The sequence below is a fragment of the Neodiprion virginianus genome, chromosome 2, assembly GCF_021901495.1.
Source record: "Neodiprion virginianus isolate iyNeoVirg1 chromosome 2, iyNeoVirg1.1, whole genome shotgun sequence".
Lineage (NCBI taxonomy): Eukaryota > Metazoa > Arthropoda > Insecta > Hymenoptera > Diprionidae > Neodiprion > Neodiprion virginianus.
The window spans coordinates 9,810,032-9,830,589 of record NC_060878.1 but is presented as its reverse complement, the minus strand read 5'-3'; the positions used below and the strand labels follow the sequence as shown (position 1 = coordinate 9,830,589).

At 36.2% G+C, this 20,558-nt stretch overlaps 1 protein-coding gene across 3 annotated transcripts in view; it reads left to right on the top strand.

The window, feature by feature from the left end:
- LOC124297803 (5-hydroxytryptamine receptor-like) overlaps positions 1-20,558 on the top strand; it is a 175,396-nt gene that overhangs the window by 38,002 nt on the left and 116,836 nt on the right. For 2 of the 3 annotated variants that reach the window (XM_046749121.1, XM_046749119.1), the window contains exons 2-3: positions 6,403-6,546; positions 8,586-8,831. In XM_046749121.1, the coding sequence (XP_046605077.1) occupies positions 8,588-8,831 (244 nt within the window). In that variant the 5' untranslated portion in view covers positions 6,403-6,546; positions 8,586-8,587. Of the gene's footprint in view, positions 1-5,568; positions 5,593-6,402; positions 6,547-8,585; positions 8,832-20,558 lie in introns of those variants that run through there. The other variant, XM_046749120.1, reaches the window with a different exon arrangement.

Sequence of the window (20,558 nt, the reverse complement as noted above, 5' to 3'; positions counted from 1 at the left end):
AAAACGACTCGTGAAAATCGATTTTTTCGTGCCACCTTTTTATTTTTACTTTGAATATTGATTAAAAATACAGTTGCGATAATCAAGTTACGAAACAGATATGAATCGAAAACTTGAATCTTAACGAATAAGAATCGGTTGTAGATTTTCAAATTTCAAAAAAATGATGAATCGAACATAATAAGCTAACGAAATTGTGAAATTTTAATGAAAAAACAGTTGAACAGTATATTAACTCCATTTTATCGAAGGGAATCCTGATATCAAAATTTAAACTGCGGAGGCATGAAGCGAAGCGTATCGGCGATATTCTTGTTTTTTTTTTTTTTTTTTTTTATTTTAAATCGTGACGATAAGCGATTTCGCGAACAGACCAATTCATATCTGTCGACCAGCCGTCATAAATTCAAATAACGGATTGCGACGCTGTATGTAACCTCAAAAATTTTGACAGCTATCCGTGTTGAATACAACCGATAGCGAGAATTGTGAACATTTTTGAGGTTACGTTTACAACGGTTGGTCACCCTGGCAAAGAATTTCTCTCGGATTTTGGCGCATGCGCGTCACATTGTAACAGAAGATGGAGTCACTCGGTATATTTCACCTGTATATGTTTAACCAGCAGATTTTCGCAACTGTCAAACTTTACGCTCTAACCAAAAGTTGCTTGATTCAGTTTTATAATTAGCATGTCCAACTGTTATTATGATAAATCGCCCCTTTCGTGCCATTCCGGCAAAAGGAATCACCCTAATTGTCTTTTCCGCAGTGGTTTTTTTCAGCTTATGATTTAAAATTGTACTAATTTGCATAGCGACATTTCACCCCAAGCAATCCTTCTCCGACATCGACAACCCCCCCCCCCCCCCCCCCCCCCATTAATTAATTAATCCAGTCTTCGTCGCAGATGTTTCGAAAATTTTGAAACTAAAATTCGGACATGCACGAATTTTTTCAGATCACAAAAACACGGTTTTCAACGGTTTCCTTTTTTCTCACGATCTAAAAAATCTTTTTTGAACGTTTTCTCAGCTTGAGTGAAAAAAAAAAGTATTCCTATTTCGATATTATCGATTCGTGAAAAACGGTCTACCGACTTTTTATCACGTTGTTATCTACCGAGCAAATCACTGCACGTCGTTACTGCAGTTTATAAAGTATATGTATACTATGTTATTTGCCTAATTGAGTATTACGTAAATATGCCAAAATTCATGCGAGTATTGCGCATCATACGGCTGATAATAAAGCGTTCGTCACATCGTCATGTGATTACGGATAATTAAACAAGCGGAAACTCTAGCATTGGAATTTTAGCTTTCAATTTGAGTTTCTGCGGCTTCTTGTTAAACTAGCTCTGCAGTCATCTACGCCACATATTTGTCAGCGCCTGTCGATTCATTCATTACCTTGATTACGCCCCTGTAATGCCCAATAAAACTGACACTGGTAGAAAAATTGATATCAAAATCGGTGACATGATCGGTATTTTAACGATGTGAAATCATAAAACAAAACAATAAAACCCACTTTAGACAAGAATTTGGGTTTTCAATCCTTTCAGAAACCTTGCTTCAATATTTAATTAACGAAAATAGAAATTTTTTGCCATCGAAATAATTCTTTTTAATCTTCACAGCCTATATTTTATCTCGAATCACTATTTTCACTTCGTATAACAGAAAGTTTAGCGAAATTCGTTAAGTTTCTCAGTATCGGTTAGTTTACCTTCCAAAGAAACGAGACGATTTTGTTTCAATAGGTTTTTGACTAGACCGGGACGCCTGATACGTCATTAAATACTGATATATTGGTATCCGAAGAATTCGCTCGAGGCAAATATTTTTTTCTCCGGGTAATTTTACACCGCGGATGCGATACCTGTGTAACGATCTGCAGTTTCGCCCGTATCGAAATAACAGCTGAAAGGTTGTCCGATGCTGCGGGCGGCGCTTTTTTTCTTTTTTTACAATATAAAGAACAAATATTAATTAGCATTGCTCGCCTTAATTACTCCAAGGCCATTATTCGATTAGTAGAACTGCCGAGCGCGTCGGAAGACTCTCTATAAAGCTTTTCGAAACACGTATCCAGTTTTATATATATATAAACAACATATTACAACGTATTACAACGTATTACAACTATTATTGATTATGGATTCAGCCTGAGAAAAAGAAAAAAGACGAATTCAAAATGTTCTACTATACATATACTAGAGATAAATATGAGCAAATTCGATATCAATAAATATATAGAGTAAACAGATTTTTGTATTGAACAATGTCTGATTATTTTTCATACAATGATTTTGTAAGTGAGCCCGAAAGACTTGGAAAAAATGGGAAATCGAACATGTGAAGGGATTTAGAAAAAAAATTCACCCTACTTATAAAAAACACAATGTTTTGCTTAAAGTTTTTTTCTTATTTTTTTTTTTTAGAATTTCCCACGAGATATTTCTATTATAAAGCTTCATACGCGAGCTCAAGTTTCGAAGACCTATATTGTTTATTCTTTTCTCTCTCTCTCTCTCTCTTCTACGAAGTTAAGAAATATGCGTTCAAAAAATTACAAATCTCGACACGGGAGAATGAATAAATCAATTTCAATGAAATTGAAAATTAATTTTTGTCATACGAAAGTTTCTACAGCGTAATTTTCCATATTTTAAATTCTTCCGAAAAGTCATGTGTCGCCAGTAAGAATTTTCATCGGTTTCTTCACGCTGTTGGATTTTACCGAGTCAACTATAAACGAAGAGAAATAAAAGTAAAATCCCAGTCGATTCAATTTGTTGGTGGAAAATCGTGCTCACTTTTATAAATAACTAAGCAACAGATCTCGCAATTTGGCGTGTATAGTCCGCAGACACTGCAGACCCACGGCTACCAATTAGATACCATATAAACTTGGAGGGCGTAATGTGAAATCGATCAAGGACCAATTGAAGGCCGGTCTTCCTTCGTCTCTAATTCTTCCTCGTCCTCGTCTCGCTCGGATCTCAATTACAGTTATTATTCTACCCCGTGTCGAAGCCAATGGAGGCATACGTGTAACTAACTTTGCGTAACTATATCCGAAACGGAACGCATTGCTATCGTCTTTGTAAGAAAATTTGAAGGCCGTCGTTGCTGTTCCAGCTTCCATACTCGGCAGGGTTTCCTAACATTCGCGTCTGCCAATTGGCCGGCTTGGAATTGCCTAACGATTCGCGAAACGTCTCGTCTTCGATCAATCATAGAGACGTAGGTAAGTTTGGCGGGAAATTGAGGTAATTGATTCCATGGAGCGTCGTTCGGACTTTTTCGCAGTATTCCGAATCTCCGGCCATTTTTTATCTTCGAAAACTAGTAACTTACACACGACGCTTACACATGACTCGCGGTTTCGTATCAACGCGTTATTACAACATCGGGTTATCTCGTTGAACTTGGGAAAATTGAAATTCTTATCTCAACCGCGCGTCATCGATGCGAGGTCGATTTCCAACAGCTTTTTAAAAAAATACCCACAGAGAGAATAGAGTGGAATACAGCGTATTTTATTATACCAGGGTGGACACTCAAAAATACAAAATGAGTAGACTGAGGAAAATTTCATTTTCTATAGTAACCAAAAGAATTCAGTAAAACGGGTATCGTTGAAAAAACTGTTTGAATATTATTGGAATTACGAAAAAGGAGGTACGCCTAACCATTTTGCGCTATCGTTGATCCTTTTTTGGTTATTGCAACGCAAAATCAGTTTGTGAGGTTTACTCTACTTTTTTAGTTAAACAAGGCTTTAACGTCAATTTATCGTTGCACGAGCATTAAATTTTCGCAACGGTTACAAGAAAATATAGCAACAGTGATCGTGATGAGAAAGAATAGTAACAGATACTAGAATTTCCGGTAACAGCTAGAAAACTAATTTTCATTTTGGACCTGGAACTATATTTTTCGATTGTGGTAAAATTGAAAATACTTAAGGACTCGGCGGTAACTGGAGCTAAAAATTTCTCTTAATGTGAGATACAAATTTACTGACGTAGAGGCTAACTTGAAGTAACTTAAAACTACACTGAACCAGAAATCCTTCGGCGTAGTATTAGAGGAACTTGGGGTACGACGGACTCGAAAAGACGATTAAAAAAATTCTTTTATCGTGCAAAACTTACGAAGGATTCGATATAATTCGAAACACTCTATTTTTTTAAGAAATCGCTTACACTCTTAATTATAAAAACTATTGAACCAAAAGTTTTATTTTTTCTTCTTCTTCTTCTTTTTTTTTTTCTTCTTTTGCTGGTAAATTTTTCACGGGGTCCATTGTGCCCCAAGTTACCAAATATTGTAGAGTGATTAATACATCTAAATGGTGTGCACTGTGATAAGGAGGAAAATTTACGAGTGTAACAGATTGTATAGATTGTCAAGAATATAAAGATAATGAAAATTAGAAATTAAGGTTATAGCGGTTATGGGTTGCGCATTATAGATAAGAGTCTTGAGAGGGAAAGAGAGAGAGAGAGAGAGAGATGTATACGCATGGATAAAGTGAGGAAGAGATACTTTGCCGATTATTCATTCTAACAGGCTTCATTCGGGACGCAATTTATATCGCATGCATTTAACGAGCAGTAAATCTCGTTGCGGGGAATCTGCAGCAGAACACACGTCGTTACAATAATATCGTTGCAGGTCGGTTTGATCAAGCTATCTATACCTGCTATGTTCCTACATTACCGACAGCGAGTCATAAATCAATTTTCATTCCATTTCTGACGGACATTCATGAATACCAAAACCGCTATCGCGACAGATCAATGAGGTATCGACTGAGTCGAATGTTTTATCAAAGTTTTGGTAGCCTTTGTATTTTTTTACTAAACTGAACTGCGCACTTCGCCCAGAATTCAGGATGAAAGCTGATACGCAGTTCGAAAAAATTTGAGCAAATTCGATAACATTTCCGAAGTTTCTGGAAATCGGATTAGAGTTCCGTTTTCTTTCGTTATTTCACGCGATATTCACTGTCATGTTTTTTTTTTTTTTATCTGAATCGATAATGGACGAATAATAGTTTCACCAATCGAGAGATTACTAGAAAAGCGATTGTTAAGAAACTTGAATATTTTTGCGCGTCGTGTTTCTTTTGCAATTTTATAGAAATTATTATGTATAGGGCAGAATAAAATTGTAAATGGTTATGGTCGTTGTCAAATCCAGATTGTCCGAAACACAGTAAGTATAATCTTGTCTTCGTAATCGTATTCGTTTCGTCCTTTATTCATGGTCGATTCATTCGCATCAATGACGTTAAATTTTGTTAAAATTTATTGAAATTAAATTAGTTTCACGAAACTGTGCAGAGTAATTCAGTCCAATCAACGAGCGCGACTCCCAATTGAGCCATTCTCGCAACGCCGGTGCCAGCATGTAGCAATTAATACAACAGTAACCAATCATTAATCTCTGTGTATCAAAAATGGGTATACAAAAAAATACAGAAAATTGTATGCATGATACAAATGAAACATGGATGAATAAAAATGAAATTACACAAATCGGATAATGGTGGAAAAGGAAAACTGTTTATGTACAGGTCAGTTGACGATACAAGAGGCATCTGTTTTTAGAAGACTCAACAGTGGCGATCAAAAATTTGAAAAATTAAAATCCGTTAAAAAAATGAAGGGTTGGAGAAAAAATTTTAGATTAAAAAGGATGAAAATGATAAAACTATGGTGTTTTAATCGTAATCAAATATTTTCGGGCTACTTTTACTTATAATTTTAGGATCATTGAGATCAAAAAGGTGCAAGTTGCATGCCTATCTCATTATAATTGTTTGTCTGTATGTTGGTTCAAATTTTTAGACACAATTAGCGATGCTGAAAGAGAAACAGAGACAGATAGATAGATAGATAGCTTATTTGCCCTGCGACAGGTCTCCTTAGGCAGCGTACAGAAAGCTCATAGAAACAGATTATATGCATAAGCATTGAGCACGATAAAGCTAACAACAAATTAACGTATGTAAATTAAAATTCAGGTTGAAAAATAATGAAAAATAATGATTAGAGAAGGAGATAAAAAATAGATAAAAGTAAACAGACCGAAAGAGATTACAAAATAAAGACATAGTAATAAATAAGATAAAAAAACAAAAAACAAAAAATAGAGTTGAAAAATAGAACAAATAAATAAATAAATAAGCAAATTCTAAATAAATAAATAAGTAAAGAGGTTATGGAACATGTGCAAAAATATAAGAGAATAGATAAAAGTAACGTAACATGGAGAGAGAGAGAGAGAGATTGGAAAGGATAGAGAAGAAGAGACTCTGCGGAATTTGACATTTGACATTTGACATTTCGCGAGTTCTTATCTGTGCAATTTCCGTCTCTTTCAGATGTTCGAAGATGAAGTCGACCCGACCTCCAGGCAGCAGAGCCCGAAAGGAGACGGAACATCAAACATAAATGACGGAACGTGAAAGCGACGTAAAATGAACATTCGGTGCCGTAGGATGCCTTTTGCGGAAGGGTTGCACAAGGTGAGTAATATTGTTTAATTTCTGTCTATCTCGCCTTTATTTTTACCCCCAACTCCCCGAACGTCAAGGAAACGGTGATCAATAGAATTCGAAACTTGATACGGCAGAGGAAAAATGCGGTCGGTAATTTCATCACCCCTTCTTTCCTTCCAATAAAACGTCTTTCAAACATTTTTTTCAATTCGCCCACAGTACGCGCCGTGTACAAATATATACGGATATAAAACATTACTAACAATCCCGAAAATGCGAAACGATCGATCGCTCCGTTATATCCGTAGTTAGCTTTCGTGTCTACGGAAACATTTTTACACTTTTGTAAAGAAATTTACTAAAATTTCACACTTTTTTTCCATGCAGAAATTTATTTTCGATGAACCGACACTCGATAAATCCACAGACTTAAGTCTGTACGTCTCGCACGCGTTGGTAATTTTTGTTGTTTTATTTTGCTTTATAAACATTGCGCCGTTACATATTTTCAAGCCCTTGTGAGGATTTGTGTAGGTTATAAATTGTAAATAACAAGAGTTACGACGTTTTTTCTTTTTTCTGTGCAATTTAATTGCCACGTGTTAAAGTTGTTTTCACGCCAATCATTCGCCAAGTTACTTACGATCAGTGAAAAGTATTCAAAATATTAGATGAAAGCGGTTGGTCGGAAGTAAACATAATCTTATCGCTCGTAAGCTGGATGGAAAAACTCACGGGTCTAACTTACACATTTAAATTTTTCGATGTAGACTCGATCGAACCGGATGCGACAATTCAATGACTGACTGATAATAAAACTTGGAAAAAATAAAAAAAATTGACACCAATATCCGGATTCTGCTTTTGTTCTTCGCGAATCTCTTTGCATCTTTGTAGTAAAAATATGTATATAATTAATAGGTATGTTCTGACGTATATATGTGTAATACAGGACTGAGAAACGGCTGTAATTATCTTTGAGAAATTAATGATAACTTTGCATCGTCGTTACAGAATATTTCACGATAATTAATTGCGTGGTATTCGCGAGTCTCCCATCATTGTGTAATAATTGTAGAGGCGTTAAATTTTCTTCATATTGGAGCAGGTGTTCAAAGGCTTTGATAGCAGATCAGCTATACTTTTAACCGCGTGTAGGTACAGATCATTCGATATTGATTGTAGAGGGAGAGATTTATTTTTCATTTTTCATATCGAAGATCGGGGAAACACAATTTCCCTGCTGATGAAACGGGATGATAACAAAATTACACGTAATTGTAACATATTGGCCTTACCGCCAATTGGGTATTGAATAAATTGGCGCATCATGGATTCGTTTCGTTAGTGGAAAATTCAATCAATATCGCTATACCTGGAAGGTTTCCAATCAAGGAACTTCAGTCGTTTGCATCTCATGTTCCCATCGCGGATGCTCATCGAACCGTTTATTACTTTGTTCAACTAAACTACCGCTGAATAAAAAACTACCAGACTCAACCTCATAATAATACCTGTATTCGAACTACGTTTTGCCAAATAGTTTAACGATCACTGATATTGCGAAGCGAAAACCAAAACTTTACGAGTATAATTACAATAAACGGTATATTGCGTATCGGAGTGAGCTTAAATGTTATTGTAATTATCAGAAAATATGGCACAATTATGGGTATTGTAATATTACGATAATCGAAAAGAGTAGTAACACATGCTGAATTTTCTGAATAGATATATAAAAAGTGTTCCGGGCACAGATTTCTATACCGCCGTGTTACCGACACTTAGCCAAGACACAAACCCTTTTCTATGATTTTGATTACTGGGGGATATCCACACTTAGACTAACTCTATAGATTATTGGATCATTTAGTTGCTCTATCTTACCGGCAATTCGCCCTGCTTTACCATAGTTTCAACTCTTATCGAACAAATTCCCCGATTACAGCTACAAAATTAATTTTCATTTTCTACCGAGAACCATAACTCTCGCTTACGGCGATAACAGTTTAGAACACTGTAGTAAACTTCTCTACTCCCAGCTTATTGCAACTCGCATTTTTCAGTGATGGGTGGTGAGAAGTTATGGTGGACGTGGGGGATGGGAGGTCGGGGCACATCGACGAATGGCACCCTGGTCGGCTCGCAGACGGTTGGCGAGGCGTGGAATGGCTCGGTGGAACACGACGCAGTTGCCGGGGGTGGAAACGACACCTGGACAACCGGAAGTGCCTCGGGGAGCGATCGCGACCTCGTAGTAATGATCGTTACAGCAACAATTCTCTGCCTCCTGATACTGATCACTGTAATCGGTAAGTCACCCTGCTATTATTGAACATATTTTCATTTTTTCAGGATACGGATATATAATTAATATTATTTAATAACCGCATTGGAAGTTAATCGAGGCGTAATTATTATGGTGTATAAATTTACAAATTACACACATCACACCAGATACCGATACCTGAAATATATACGTGCTTCAGACGTGATTATTTTTTTTCACCCGTGAAAATTTGGCAGTCTATTATATAGCTATTAATTGTTAAATTTTATTAGTTATACAGCGGAAACTTTGTCACGGAACTTCTGTTAAACAACGTGTCATGCACGCGAAAGCTTGAATTTTAGCATAGCTGTTAACAATGGCTCGAAATTACCTCGAACAGGCGTCAATTCGCCGACCGAACAAAGGGTCGCAAAATGTAGCCGAGCTCTTCGCACGATCCAAATTAAAATAATTAGAAATTCAATTACCTCAGAAGTGAAAGTTGCGTTCGCACAACTTGAGACGCGACAGTGAACTCAATAATTACGGACAAATCGTACACCGCGATAGCGTTTAATTTATTTATGGAAAAAGATGGCGGTTTTGAATTGTTTGGGAAATCGGAGGAAAATGAGAACTTGGTTGAATTCAGGCTTGTACTTCTCATTACATCTACCTCTTTTTCATACTTATATATATATATACATACATACATATACTTGTATTAAAGCATCGAAGTGGAAATCCTTGTCAAATTTATTCTACCTAATTCGAGCAGTGTGAATCGTTTCTTTCGGTTATCTCTTTGGATGTGGGGACTTGTTTAAAAGTTTTCCTTTGTTTTTGTCTATTTAGTTTTATTTTTTTTTTTATTTATTTATTTATTTTTTTTTTCCGTTACGACAGCCTTTCACGATCGCATTTGGAGTTTTACGGAAGTATTGAACACTTTTTTTTTGGCTAAATTTATTACGATACGAGGAAAAGCTGACCGTCAATGCGGACACGTATCCCATGACATAATTTTTCCCGATTCAATGACGTACCTGCATGCGGCCAAGGTCTCGTTTAATCACCGAGTTTTGTGCTGATTACACAAAGAGAAAACTACGCGGACTCTCGAGTGTGGTTCTTGAGCCTGGCTAGGTACATGAACCAGTAGTGAAGGAGATTCGACGTTGATGAGAGTTCGATAGATCTCCAACACCCTTGACACAATTACACGTCGAGTATTCGACGTCTATAATAATAACGAAATGTAAGCAACTTTACGGCAAATTATTTATCAATTTTTCTTCATTTTGTACATCTACCCTGGTGCTGGAGGCTGTAAAGAGCTGAACATATACTTTTTTACCCACCGGTAGGCACAACGACACACCTATAATCACACTTGAGAATACCGAAGGTGCCTTGCCTCTTGACACAGTGCGCTGGAAGGTCAGCGATATATTAATCCTGCGCTGAACTTGTTCGTGATTATTTTTAATCGGGTACCTGTTTTATTATCTACCAGAGTAAGGAAGGCTAAGAGGTGAGGCGAACTTCAAGAATTTACACCCCGAAGACGAATCGTTCAGTTTTATTAAGGTTCGTTTTATCCAAAATTATATGGATCGAACTTTATCCAGTCATTTTTTCGTTACGATAAATTAATGAGAACCATTTTTAGTACCAGTAATGTCAAACGTTTCGCTCGGTTGAGCAACACATGTTTTACCCTGCCCGTGATATCTCAAATACGATTTCAATCGATTCGATCCAAATTTGGAGAAAGTTTCCCGAGACAGTTCATCCTCTTCACTACGATCCCGTATTTTCTTTTAGCCCTGATATTTTTCGTTAATTAAATGAAAGCGTCGTGAAAATTGGACGAGAAATCGAATTTCAACTTCAAACGGTGACCAATTTGTTAGCAGCAGGAAAAAAAAAGACATTGAATGATTAGCTGCTCAATTTTAAACCTCTACAGCGGGTTCACTCGAAACAATTTCTCGTCAATCAAGTTTTTATAAAGTCAAATGTTTACTGATTGTATAAAAAAAAAAAATTTCATCCCACGGGCAGAAAGCGTTTGTATAATTAGCTCTAGAAGAAAAAATGTTTTCATCGAAACAAAAAATTGCGCCTCGTAAGCACATTTTCGTTTATATTATATATGTATCAGACAGGGTTGATTTTATGTAAATAGATACATGTATTTTTTGTTTCATGGCACTGTAAAGGTTGTTACTTGGAGCGAATATGTGTTTTTTTTTTTTTTTTTTTCACCGTTTCATTCGACTTTTACGCGTATGAATAATAATCTGTGTGTTTCACCGGTGAAGCATTCATTTCTCAATTTTATTATCATATTTTTCCTATTATATTGTCTGAATTTCTGAGATTCTAAATGACTGTTTGAACCCCGGTTGGGAAAAGCGTTGCTTTTTCATTCGTCTCACCAGTTAATCATTTCCTGACATTACGAGGTCTGAATATGATATTCATTTCGTGTACGTTATACACGCACGCACACATATACACATATATGTATGCCCATGTGTGCGCACGTGTGATGTATCGGTGATTCAGCTTTTATCTAAGCTTGGAAAGAAAGTAAAGAATAAGAAAGAAGATCCGCGGACGCTGATGCGTAACGTAAACTTGAGTAGACTACCACTGAAATAAATACAAACAACTTGAAACTTTCGTTATATGTATGTACATAATATATCAGTTTCAAGATTAGAGCGTACACGGGGATACTCTAATCTTATAAATTATTTCGCAAGAAAGTATAGCTCTGCTTTTGTGCTCGAAAGTCGGGAGCGAAACTCTCGGTGAAGAAATTCTCTGGACCCCAGGGTATCAGGACGACGATTGCCTTTTAGGATTGAACTGTATTACCGACCGATTGCGTCGCTTATCCCGTCAGTCATACGAATTTACTCCAAAATTGGCAAAAAATTTTTTTTATTGGCTGAATCGGAGCCATTTTTCGTTTAATTTTTTTTTTTTTTTTGGATCACGCAGAGATTTTTTTTTTTTTTTTCGTGCGAAGTGGTTCGAAATAGGTTTCCTGGTGTGAAATTAAACGAGGAACAAGCGTACGCCCTCAGATTTGACTTACGACAAAAATGGTGAAAACTGATAAAAAAAAAAAGTCCCTAATCTTAGGGAAATGATCTAAAAAACGGCAACCTTGTAGAGAAAGAACACGCCGTAGATTTTTAGGACGAACCGTTTAGAAAATATGCGGCGTAAAAATTTCGAGGATTTTTGAGTACGGAATACTTGTGACTTTTATTCCGTGTCTCATAAATTTTGTCACGTAATTTATCGCGGCAAATATAAAAAATTCGACTTAATGCTTAATAGTTTGAGTACGCAAGCATATTTTGAATCATTCGATACGAGTTTTTTACGTCCGAAACGAATGAATTGATATTTCCTTCGTGAATTTATTGAACCTGACATTTTACAAGATTTTGCAAGAAGAAAAAAAAAAAAAAAAATTAAAAATACGGCAATTTTGAAACAGATTAAATTTGCTTCTCAATTTTTACCTCGATATTAGAAAATGATGTCTCATTGCAGAAAGTTGCACGAGAATCTTGAAGCAAGTCGGTTATTGTTTGAAAATATGTCCACTTATCATTCGAAAAAATGTTTCATTTACAATCAATTCGTATTCATGCATGGTCTGAAACTATTATTTTTTTTTTTTTTTTATAAAATTTCATTTCGCACAAAATGAGTAAAAAAATGAAAAAGGAAGAAAGAAAAATCTCGAGGGGTTAGACTTTTGTGGAAAAACGTTGGGCGGTGTAGAAGAAAATCGGCTCTATTTGACAGCCGTACAAATGGTCGCGCCTAATTCAATCTCGCGATATTTTTCCGCGGCGTTGATGTTGCTCCAGAATAGCTCAAAGAAAAAAAGTCCGCCCTCTGTAAGCGGGATAGTCAAAGCGGATAATTTATGACTAAAATTCCTTCCACTATCCGAGACGCATGAATTTTTCACGGTTCATTTTTATTGTAACTCAACATCTCGAGGAAACTGGCCTCGATGGATTTAGAAATAGACGAACGATTTATATTTCGCGTCTTTCATATTTCAGTCACTCTTCCTAAAAAGGGACAGATTTGCCTGATTGGAAAAAGCAGCTGACAATTCTCGGAACAATTTATTCGAAGAAATATAATTTTTCATGGTGTTTATTGTGTACTTGATTCGTATTCAATTTTTATCTGTAATCGAATTACCGTGTTTTAGAATGATTGTATTTTTTCTGATTCATAGTTTTTCTTTTATCTCTTATTTTTTCATCGAGGATCACATGATGCTCTAATTTCGTTGTTCCTGATCGATTTGAATCAAGTAAGTCAACCGAAAATGTAGAGCGAAAAAATGGCGTCAATTTTTCAAAAAAATTTTAACAATTATTCGAAGTATTTTTACTGACACAATTTCCATCAAATTATTTTGCACGGTAAAATAACTGAAAGATTATGCGTTTTATTTTGATTTACTTTCAACTCGCAAACGATTAGACGTTGAAATGCGATGTTGGGAAGTGATAAAAATAAACATTTCGAATGCCATTTAATCCGAACCTTGATGATCAGCAGAATTATGAACTTTCAAAAATGTATTACCCATATCGTTTATTTCATATTCGTTTTTTTAAATATTACGTTACATTTTTCAAACTTGACTCGTAGGATATTATCGTGAAATTATTACGTTGGTTCCGAAAGTTCGCGTGTTTGTCAAAAAAGAAATCATCGAATCATAAATGTCAAAATATATTCGCATTTCGTAAAAATTCATGGTAACAACTCCTACCGTGTTAAAAAATCAAAAGCCAATTGGCTTTGGGACGATACAATCTTAAAAACGTGTTTTTTCCCCCAAGTATCCAACTTTTTTTGTGCTTTTACCAACAATTTAGTATTTTTTTTTTTTTTTCAATCTTTTACTTTCCTTTCTGCCAAAATCACAGTCCGATACAAAAAGAATAAATAATTTTCTTCATTACATATCGAGTCAGATTTTCATGTGGTCAGTTTAATTTGTTAACAATTACTTGTGCTTTCACTGTATTCAAGATTCTCACAATTGAGCACATGTAACGAATATTCGATACCGTATTACTTTACGTTAATGACGAAGACATCGTGCTGCTAAATAAGAAAAAAAAAAACTTCTTCCAAAAGATGCGCGGTTCAGATTCATTAATTTTAAATACTCGAGCTTTGATTTCCATCGCGGTTTTTTCTTTCAGTCACTTCATCCAACACCTTCAGACCTCATACTCTCTAAATTTGTTTCACGTTTCTTTTTCTGCTCTTCTTTTTTATTTTTCTTTTTTTTTTGTCAGTAGCAATCCAAAGAAAAAAAAAAGTCACAGCGCTCGGAGCTTGCGTGATTCGGAGAATGCGAACCGATTGGTTATTTCAGGATCCACGTCGGAGGCTTAAATTCTGATGACGCATCGTCTTTTTTTTTATTTTATTTTTTTCAAACGTACACAACTCGGAGGATGCTTCGATATTGCTTCTAGATGACCGCGCGGAATTACAAATATCTACTTATAAATTTATGTTCGTTTAAAAAGCTGTCCGTCAGCGAATACATCCGCCTGAAATTGAATGTCGAACTATATTAAACCATCGAATTTCCTAATTCATTGTGATTTTCTTTCCTCTCTACGCAGTTCGAATATATTACGATTACCAAAATAATCAAACGTACGTGTTTTTTCGGATTTTTGAAATCCGAGATTTAACGAACGTCCAAAAATCCAACAATATTTTGCTACCGCAAAAATAACATTCCGTCATTTTATCTCTTTCGATCTCTCTTTTAGCTCTTTTGTCACGCACGCGTTATATCGTGTATTTTTAAACCTTAAATTGAGATCCGAAAGTCTGAAGGTTTGCTTTTCCGGCCATAAGGTGGATCGATCTTGGATACACTGCGATGATTTATATGCGCTATACCTCCGTGCTCAAATGTCAACAGTCTCTTCGTGACTATGGACAATTCTCTTACTCCGTTTTATCCATGCAGACTTTGTCACCGATGAATTATAGGAGCCCCGTTGACCAAATCATCAATTTACATACCACACTAGAAGAAATTTTTAGTTCCAGTTACCGCTCAGTCCTTGACTGTTTTCATTTTTTACGACAATCGAAAAATATAGTTCTGGGTAGAAAATGAAAATTAGTTTTCTAGCTGTTACCGGAAAGTCTAGTATCCGTTACTATTCTTTCTCATTACGATCACTGTTGCTATATTTTCTTGTAACTGTTGCGAAAATTTAATGCTCGTGCAACAATAAATTGACGTTAAAGCCTTGTTTAACTAAAAAAGTAGAGTAAACCTCAGAAACTGATTTTGCGTTGCAATAACCAAAAAAGGATCGAGGATAGCGCAAAATGTTTACGCGTACCTCGTTTTTCGTAATTCGAACAATATTCGAACAGTTTTTTTAACGATATCTGTTTTACTGAATTTTTTTAGTTACTGTAACAAAGGAAATTTTTCTCAGTGAAAGTATCGCAAAAAAGAATAATAAAGTCCAGTTTTTTTAGTTCTTAAAGTTGTTCATTTTCTACGAAATATAGGTAGACAAAATGTGGTCATTTTAATGTCTATAATAATAAAAGTTTCGAAAGCTTCATGCCCCTGATTATAATACATCAGTACTTTGATTTCTTGTCCAAGTTTCATCTATAGAGTCTAATTCACTTTTACGTCGTTCCGAATGCTATCAAAACAAGCGGCTTTAGGCTGTTTTTAAACTGCAGGTCCAAATTTCACTGAAAAAATAAAATACTAATATCCAATACGAATTTTGAATCGCAAAATGAGATTTGCGATCAACGAAGCCTTCAGGCACATGTTACGTGAAAATAGAACCGCGCCGATTGAGACCAAAATCATTGAAATACGGTAACTCGGTAAAAATAACTTCCTTTTTTCTCTGTAAATCGAGAAACGCGAAGTTAAAAAGAGACTCGAAAAAATTTCCAATAAACCGAGACCAAGAAGACAATATTTCGTAGAAAATTTTATTGAAATTCATTGAAAATTGCGGATGCGAAAATCTCGACACGTGTCAAGATGAAACTTACGACGTATATATATATATATGTATATGTATAAAGCTCGACTATTCCGATATCGATATTACGATCAAGTACTCGAATGAGCACTCTCATTTGCTTTCTCCGGTAAATAAGATTGGTAAATGGCGTATGTAGGTATTTCTGCACTCCAATCGGGTGATCGGAATTAGATCGAAATCCCTCCTCATCCCGAGTTCCTAATGAATTCCTCTTTAATTCTCGGACTGTGCGTCGTATAATCCGTTTCTGAAAGTCAAGTCCGTGCAGGAAAATAAACCGTTGAATATGGAAAAGGAAAAATCCGAAGTCGACGGAAAGAATGACAATTTCGAAAAATGGAAATTGATATCATCTTGCGGTGACAGCGGCTCTGATCGTTGACGCGAATCCCGAGAATCAGGCAATGGATACGTAAAGTTCATTGTGAATTTATACGAGTTGAAAAATATGAGGCCAGAGACGCTCTCCGTTGTTCTGATTTGTGTCAATTTTCATTTACACCCCTCGTATCCTCGTGTTTTTCTTTACTCAATTTTAAGCTTTCACACTCTTGCAGAATTCCAAAATAAACCTCGCACACAATCGATAATTTCAAAGAAAATTACAAACGCGTCAACCCATTCACGCATTTTTATGGAGTGTCATGTCAAAACGTTATTTCCAATTATAGTAGGTAGCAATGTTTGATTTCTATATGAATTTTTATTTATTTTCTATCGCCTTGTTTCAAAAAACTCTGAATGTATTTGAAACCAATTTTATATATAATATTATTCGAATGATTTTTGTGATGAATAAGATTGTTCCTTATTCGTTTGTTGATTAATGATTAATCACGTTGAGTCTGTATTTGAATTCACAAACTACAAAGATATTTCATTTATTGTTAAAAAAAAAAAAAAAAAAATGAATGCACTAGCAGTTCTTTATGGTATCGAAGTCGCCGATCGATATGCTAGGAATTTGTCTGACCATTTTGATTAATGTAAACAATTTTTAGAATTTCTACGTCAGAAGTCGCGCACCGAAGCTGCATCAGTACGAATATGCTATTACTTCAGCAGGATGATAGTTCTCACCCTGTTTATTGCGGAAAGCGATATAAAATGTGCCGGCTTGCCAAGTTGCAGTCGCATACTCACTGAATTGCTAAATTTTTACTCGTTGTTTTTTTTTCTTTTTTTTTTTTGATGCTCTCACATTTATTGCTTAAAAATTCACTTCCAGCCTCTCACTTTTTCGTACTATAATTCAGAGAAGAATGGGAAGTTGTTATGATCACTCTAAAAATGAAAAGCCGAGTTTTCACGAGATCCAGACTATTTCAGGTCTGGAAAATCACAACTCTGACCATTTTGCAGAAGGGCGTTTTATTAGGACATGTCAAAAGTTTTACTCTCTTCAGGCTGCAGTCAATTTTTACCCGCTTGTTATACCCTTATTTATAAAAAAAATTTTTTTTTCCGACCATCACGACCGATGTTTGTCTTTTTCAATTATTACAACGTACGTGAATATTTTTTTCGTATCGTTCAAAATTGAGAAAAATCAATCTTAATAGCGCCTTAAAGTAGCTTCTGAAACGGATTTATTAATCGTTGGACACAAAAAATTCTAAAGTTGAAAATAAGCGATCAGCGAACTTTTTCATCTGCACAGTTCAGCCTGTAACCTCTTTTCGCCAGCTGCTTTCTATTCATAGAATTTCAAAACATGGAAAGACAGATTATAAAAAAATCAATATATAAAAAAGTGGCAGTATCGAAAACCGAAATATAGAATCGTTAGAATGAATATGAATATAGCAGTACTAGGATGAAATGCCTCAGAAATGATAACCCAAATAGAAATATCCCATTGCAAAAGTGATCCATAACAAAAATATCACATTCGAAAATTAACTTAATTTTTTTTTTAATTTAATTCAACTTGGTATAATTTAATGTTTTGTAAATTTCATCTTTTTTTTTTTTTTTTGTACGTGTTATTCTTGGCTTCAGTCTTTTATGTCTTCATCATTCTTGTCTCGAGTTATTTAGCCTTGTGTTTTTTTTTTATGTATATACATTTTTTTTTTTGTGGGTCCATTTTTGATAGATCAGTTTCGATGTTCTCACAGGGGACGTTAAGATCGGTCGCCGAATACAGCGAGGCAAAACTTGTAAAATAGTCATAAAATTCCGTAACGTTCAACATTTCGACTGTTCGACATTTCTATTCTATAAAATAGATCACCGAGTTTTTTGAAAACTCGGTTCCATTCGCCAACCTTTCTTATACATTCTCACCCTCACCACACATATCGGTGAAATTTATAACCACAGACAATCGCCGTTTTCGCCATGGCAGACAGACGTAAGAGGCTGCTGGGGGAAGGTGAAGATAAGCAAACGTGAGAAAAAAAAAACACTAGAATAGGCCATCACGGTTCTCCGAAGGGATGTAGGGCGGAACAATACGAGGGTATAAGGTAAATATCGTCGAGGTTATGTACCTGCCAGGGGTTGGTGTTCGGGGGTCCGGAGTGAGCACGCTATTATCATACCCACGCGAGTCATCGAGTCGTTTCCATAATTGCTTGTAAGGCCGGAAGGGCTGTTACAACAACGCACATTGCACGCTGGTTGGGATCACCAGGCTGATCGCACCTCTGGAACAACATAACGGCGGGAATCCATGTACAGGTTAGATTTCAAACGCCCAAATGATCCCTTGTCTGTCAAGACTTAGGGCGTGTTCGGAAATTGACTTGAAAGTACTGTCAGTACTGAAAATAGTATAGTCCAAGTGACGTATACTGTAGATTTTCAGTACTGACAGTACGGTCAGTCAATTTCCGAACACGATCTTAATGCGCATGCGCTGCAATCCGAGAGCGATTGTTTTCCAGGGTGACCAACCGCGTAGCGAACGTAACCTCAAAAATTTTGACAGCTGTCGATGTCGAACGTAACTGCCGGTGACAAATGTCGAATTGTTGTTTTTTTTTTTTTTCGAGGTTAATTTCACGAAGGTTGGTCACCGTGGCAAATAAACGCTCTAGGATCGTGGCGCATGCGCGTTGAATCTTAACGGACAACGGACCATTCTATCGTTGGTATATCGCTACTTTATAAACGTTGCGTTGTAATACACGCCTAGGAATATGTACGAACAACGTATCGCTTGATCGTCGTAAAGAGGTTATATAGCTTTCGCGATGATACAACGTGCGACGGGAGAGGATGGGTGAGCTTAAAGCTATGGTGCCGCCGGAGGGAGAGGAGGACGGATTGAAAGACGAACCAGTCAGCGAGACGGGACGGAGAAGGGCGAGACGTGAATTATATTATAGCGAAGTGTTCGCCGAGGGTGAACCGAGGTTGCGAATGTTGGGAAATTCTCCGTTTTCGGGGTTACCTAGCCTAGCCGGCAGCACAATTTCAATGAAAACGAAAACAGAAAAAGAAAAGGAGAAGGAGAAGGAGAAGAAAGGTGGGACGTGTCGACGGCGTCGCTCGGCTCAGGAATTTATCCCACCGTTCCTGTATGTATGGGGTATTCCGTGCCAAATTAACCTGCCTCTTACCCTTAATCTTTCGGATTTGACTCGCGGTTTTTTTTATATGATTTTTTCGACTCTCTTTTTTTTTTATCGAAGTTTTTCGAATTTATTTGTGTTATTTACTATTTTTAAAAACGATAATATTCATCGACGCAATTTAATAGCCTCAAAATTCGAGTGTCAGATATAAAGTTTTTTTATCCTCGAGCTGGACTAGACAATTCTGATTAAAAATAAAAATGAATGTAAGAACAAGGAAACGTTGCGTGGCTGGATACAAAGGATCAGTCGATTCAAAATAAGCGCTTTTCAATCCAGTAGCTTATAATCTTTGGCAAATTATGAGTCAATCGAAACCAGTAGCATAAGAAATGTTAAAAACTAGACGGATTAAATATAATAATTTCTGGGTATTAATTCGAGGAAAATACTGAAATTGAAAATTCTAATCGTTACAAATATACATGTAATGTAATAATTTGAATCAGTACGTAGAAAATGAATCAGGCTATCTGACGTGTGAGACATTTATTTCAAATCATTTTCTCCGAGGCGTATTTCGCGAAAAATTCGTGTATAGAAAGCGATACAATATTTAGGGGAAAAATTGCAAAATTGAATCAGCCTTTCAGCGGGCATTTTCAGTTTAACGTGTCAAAAGCCATCCGCAGTCATCCGTACAACGGGCATCATATGAATAAATCTTATTAGTCGATAAAATATGATACAGTGGGCATATATGTAACTCGAGACGTCTCGCATCTTTTTACTTCTCTCTTCCTTCCTCGCCGAGTTTCGTAGAAATGCAATAAAATAAGATCCGCGAATGTGCGACGAGGAATACAAAGCCCGAGGATGTTCCGAAGTCGAAAGTCGAAATGGCAAGATCGCTGGAAAAGCTTGCGGTCTTAGACGAAGCCGCAGCAGCAGCAGATTTTCAAGAAGGGTAACGAAAAGTGACGTTCGTATCTCCACGTCTTACAATTCGTTCCTTTTTTCCTGTCCATCACGGTCTCGCGGCGTTCGAAGATCGGCAAAACGGTTTTGACAAGCGGAATTCGACGTCTTACATGCACTCGATCGAAGACGATACGGTGCAGG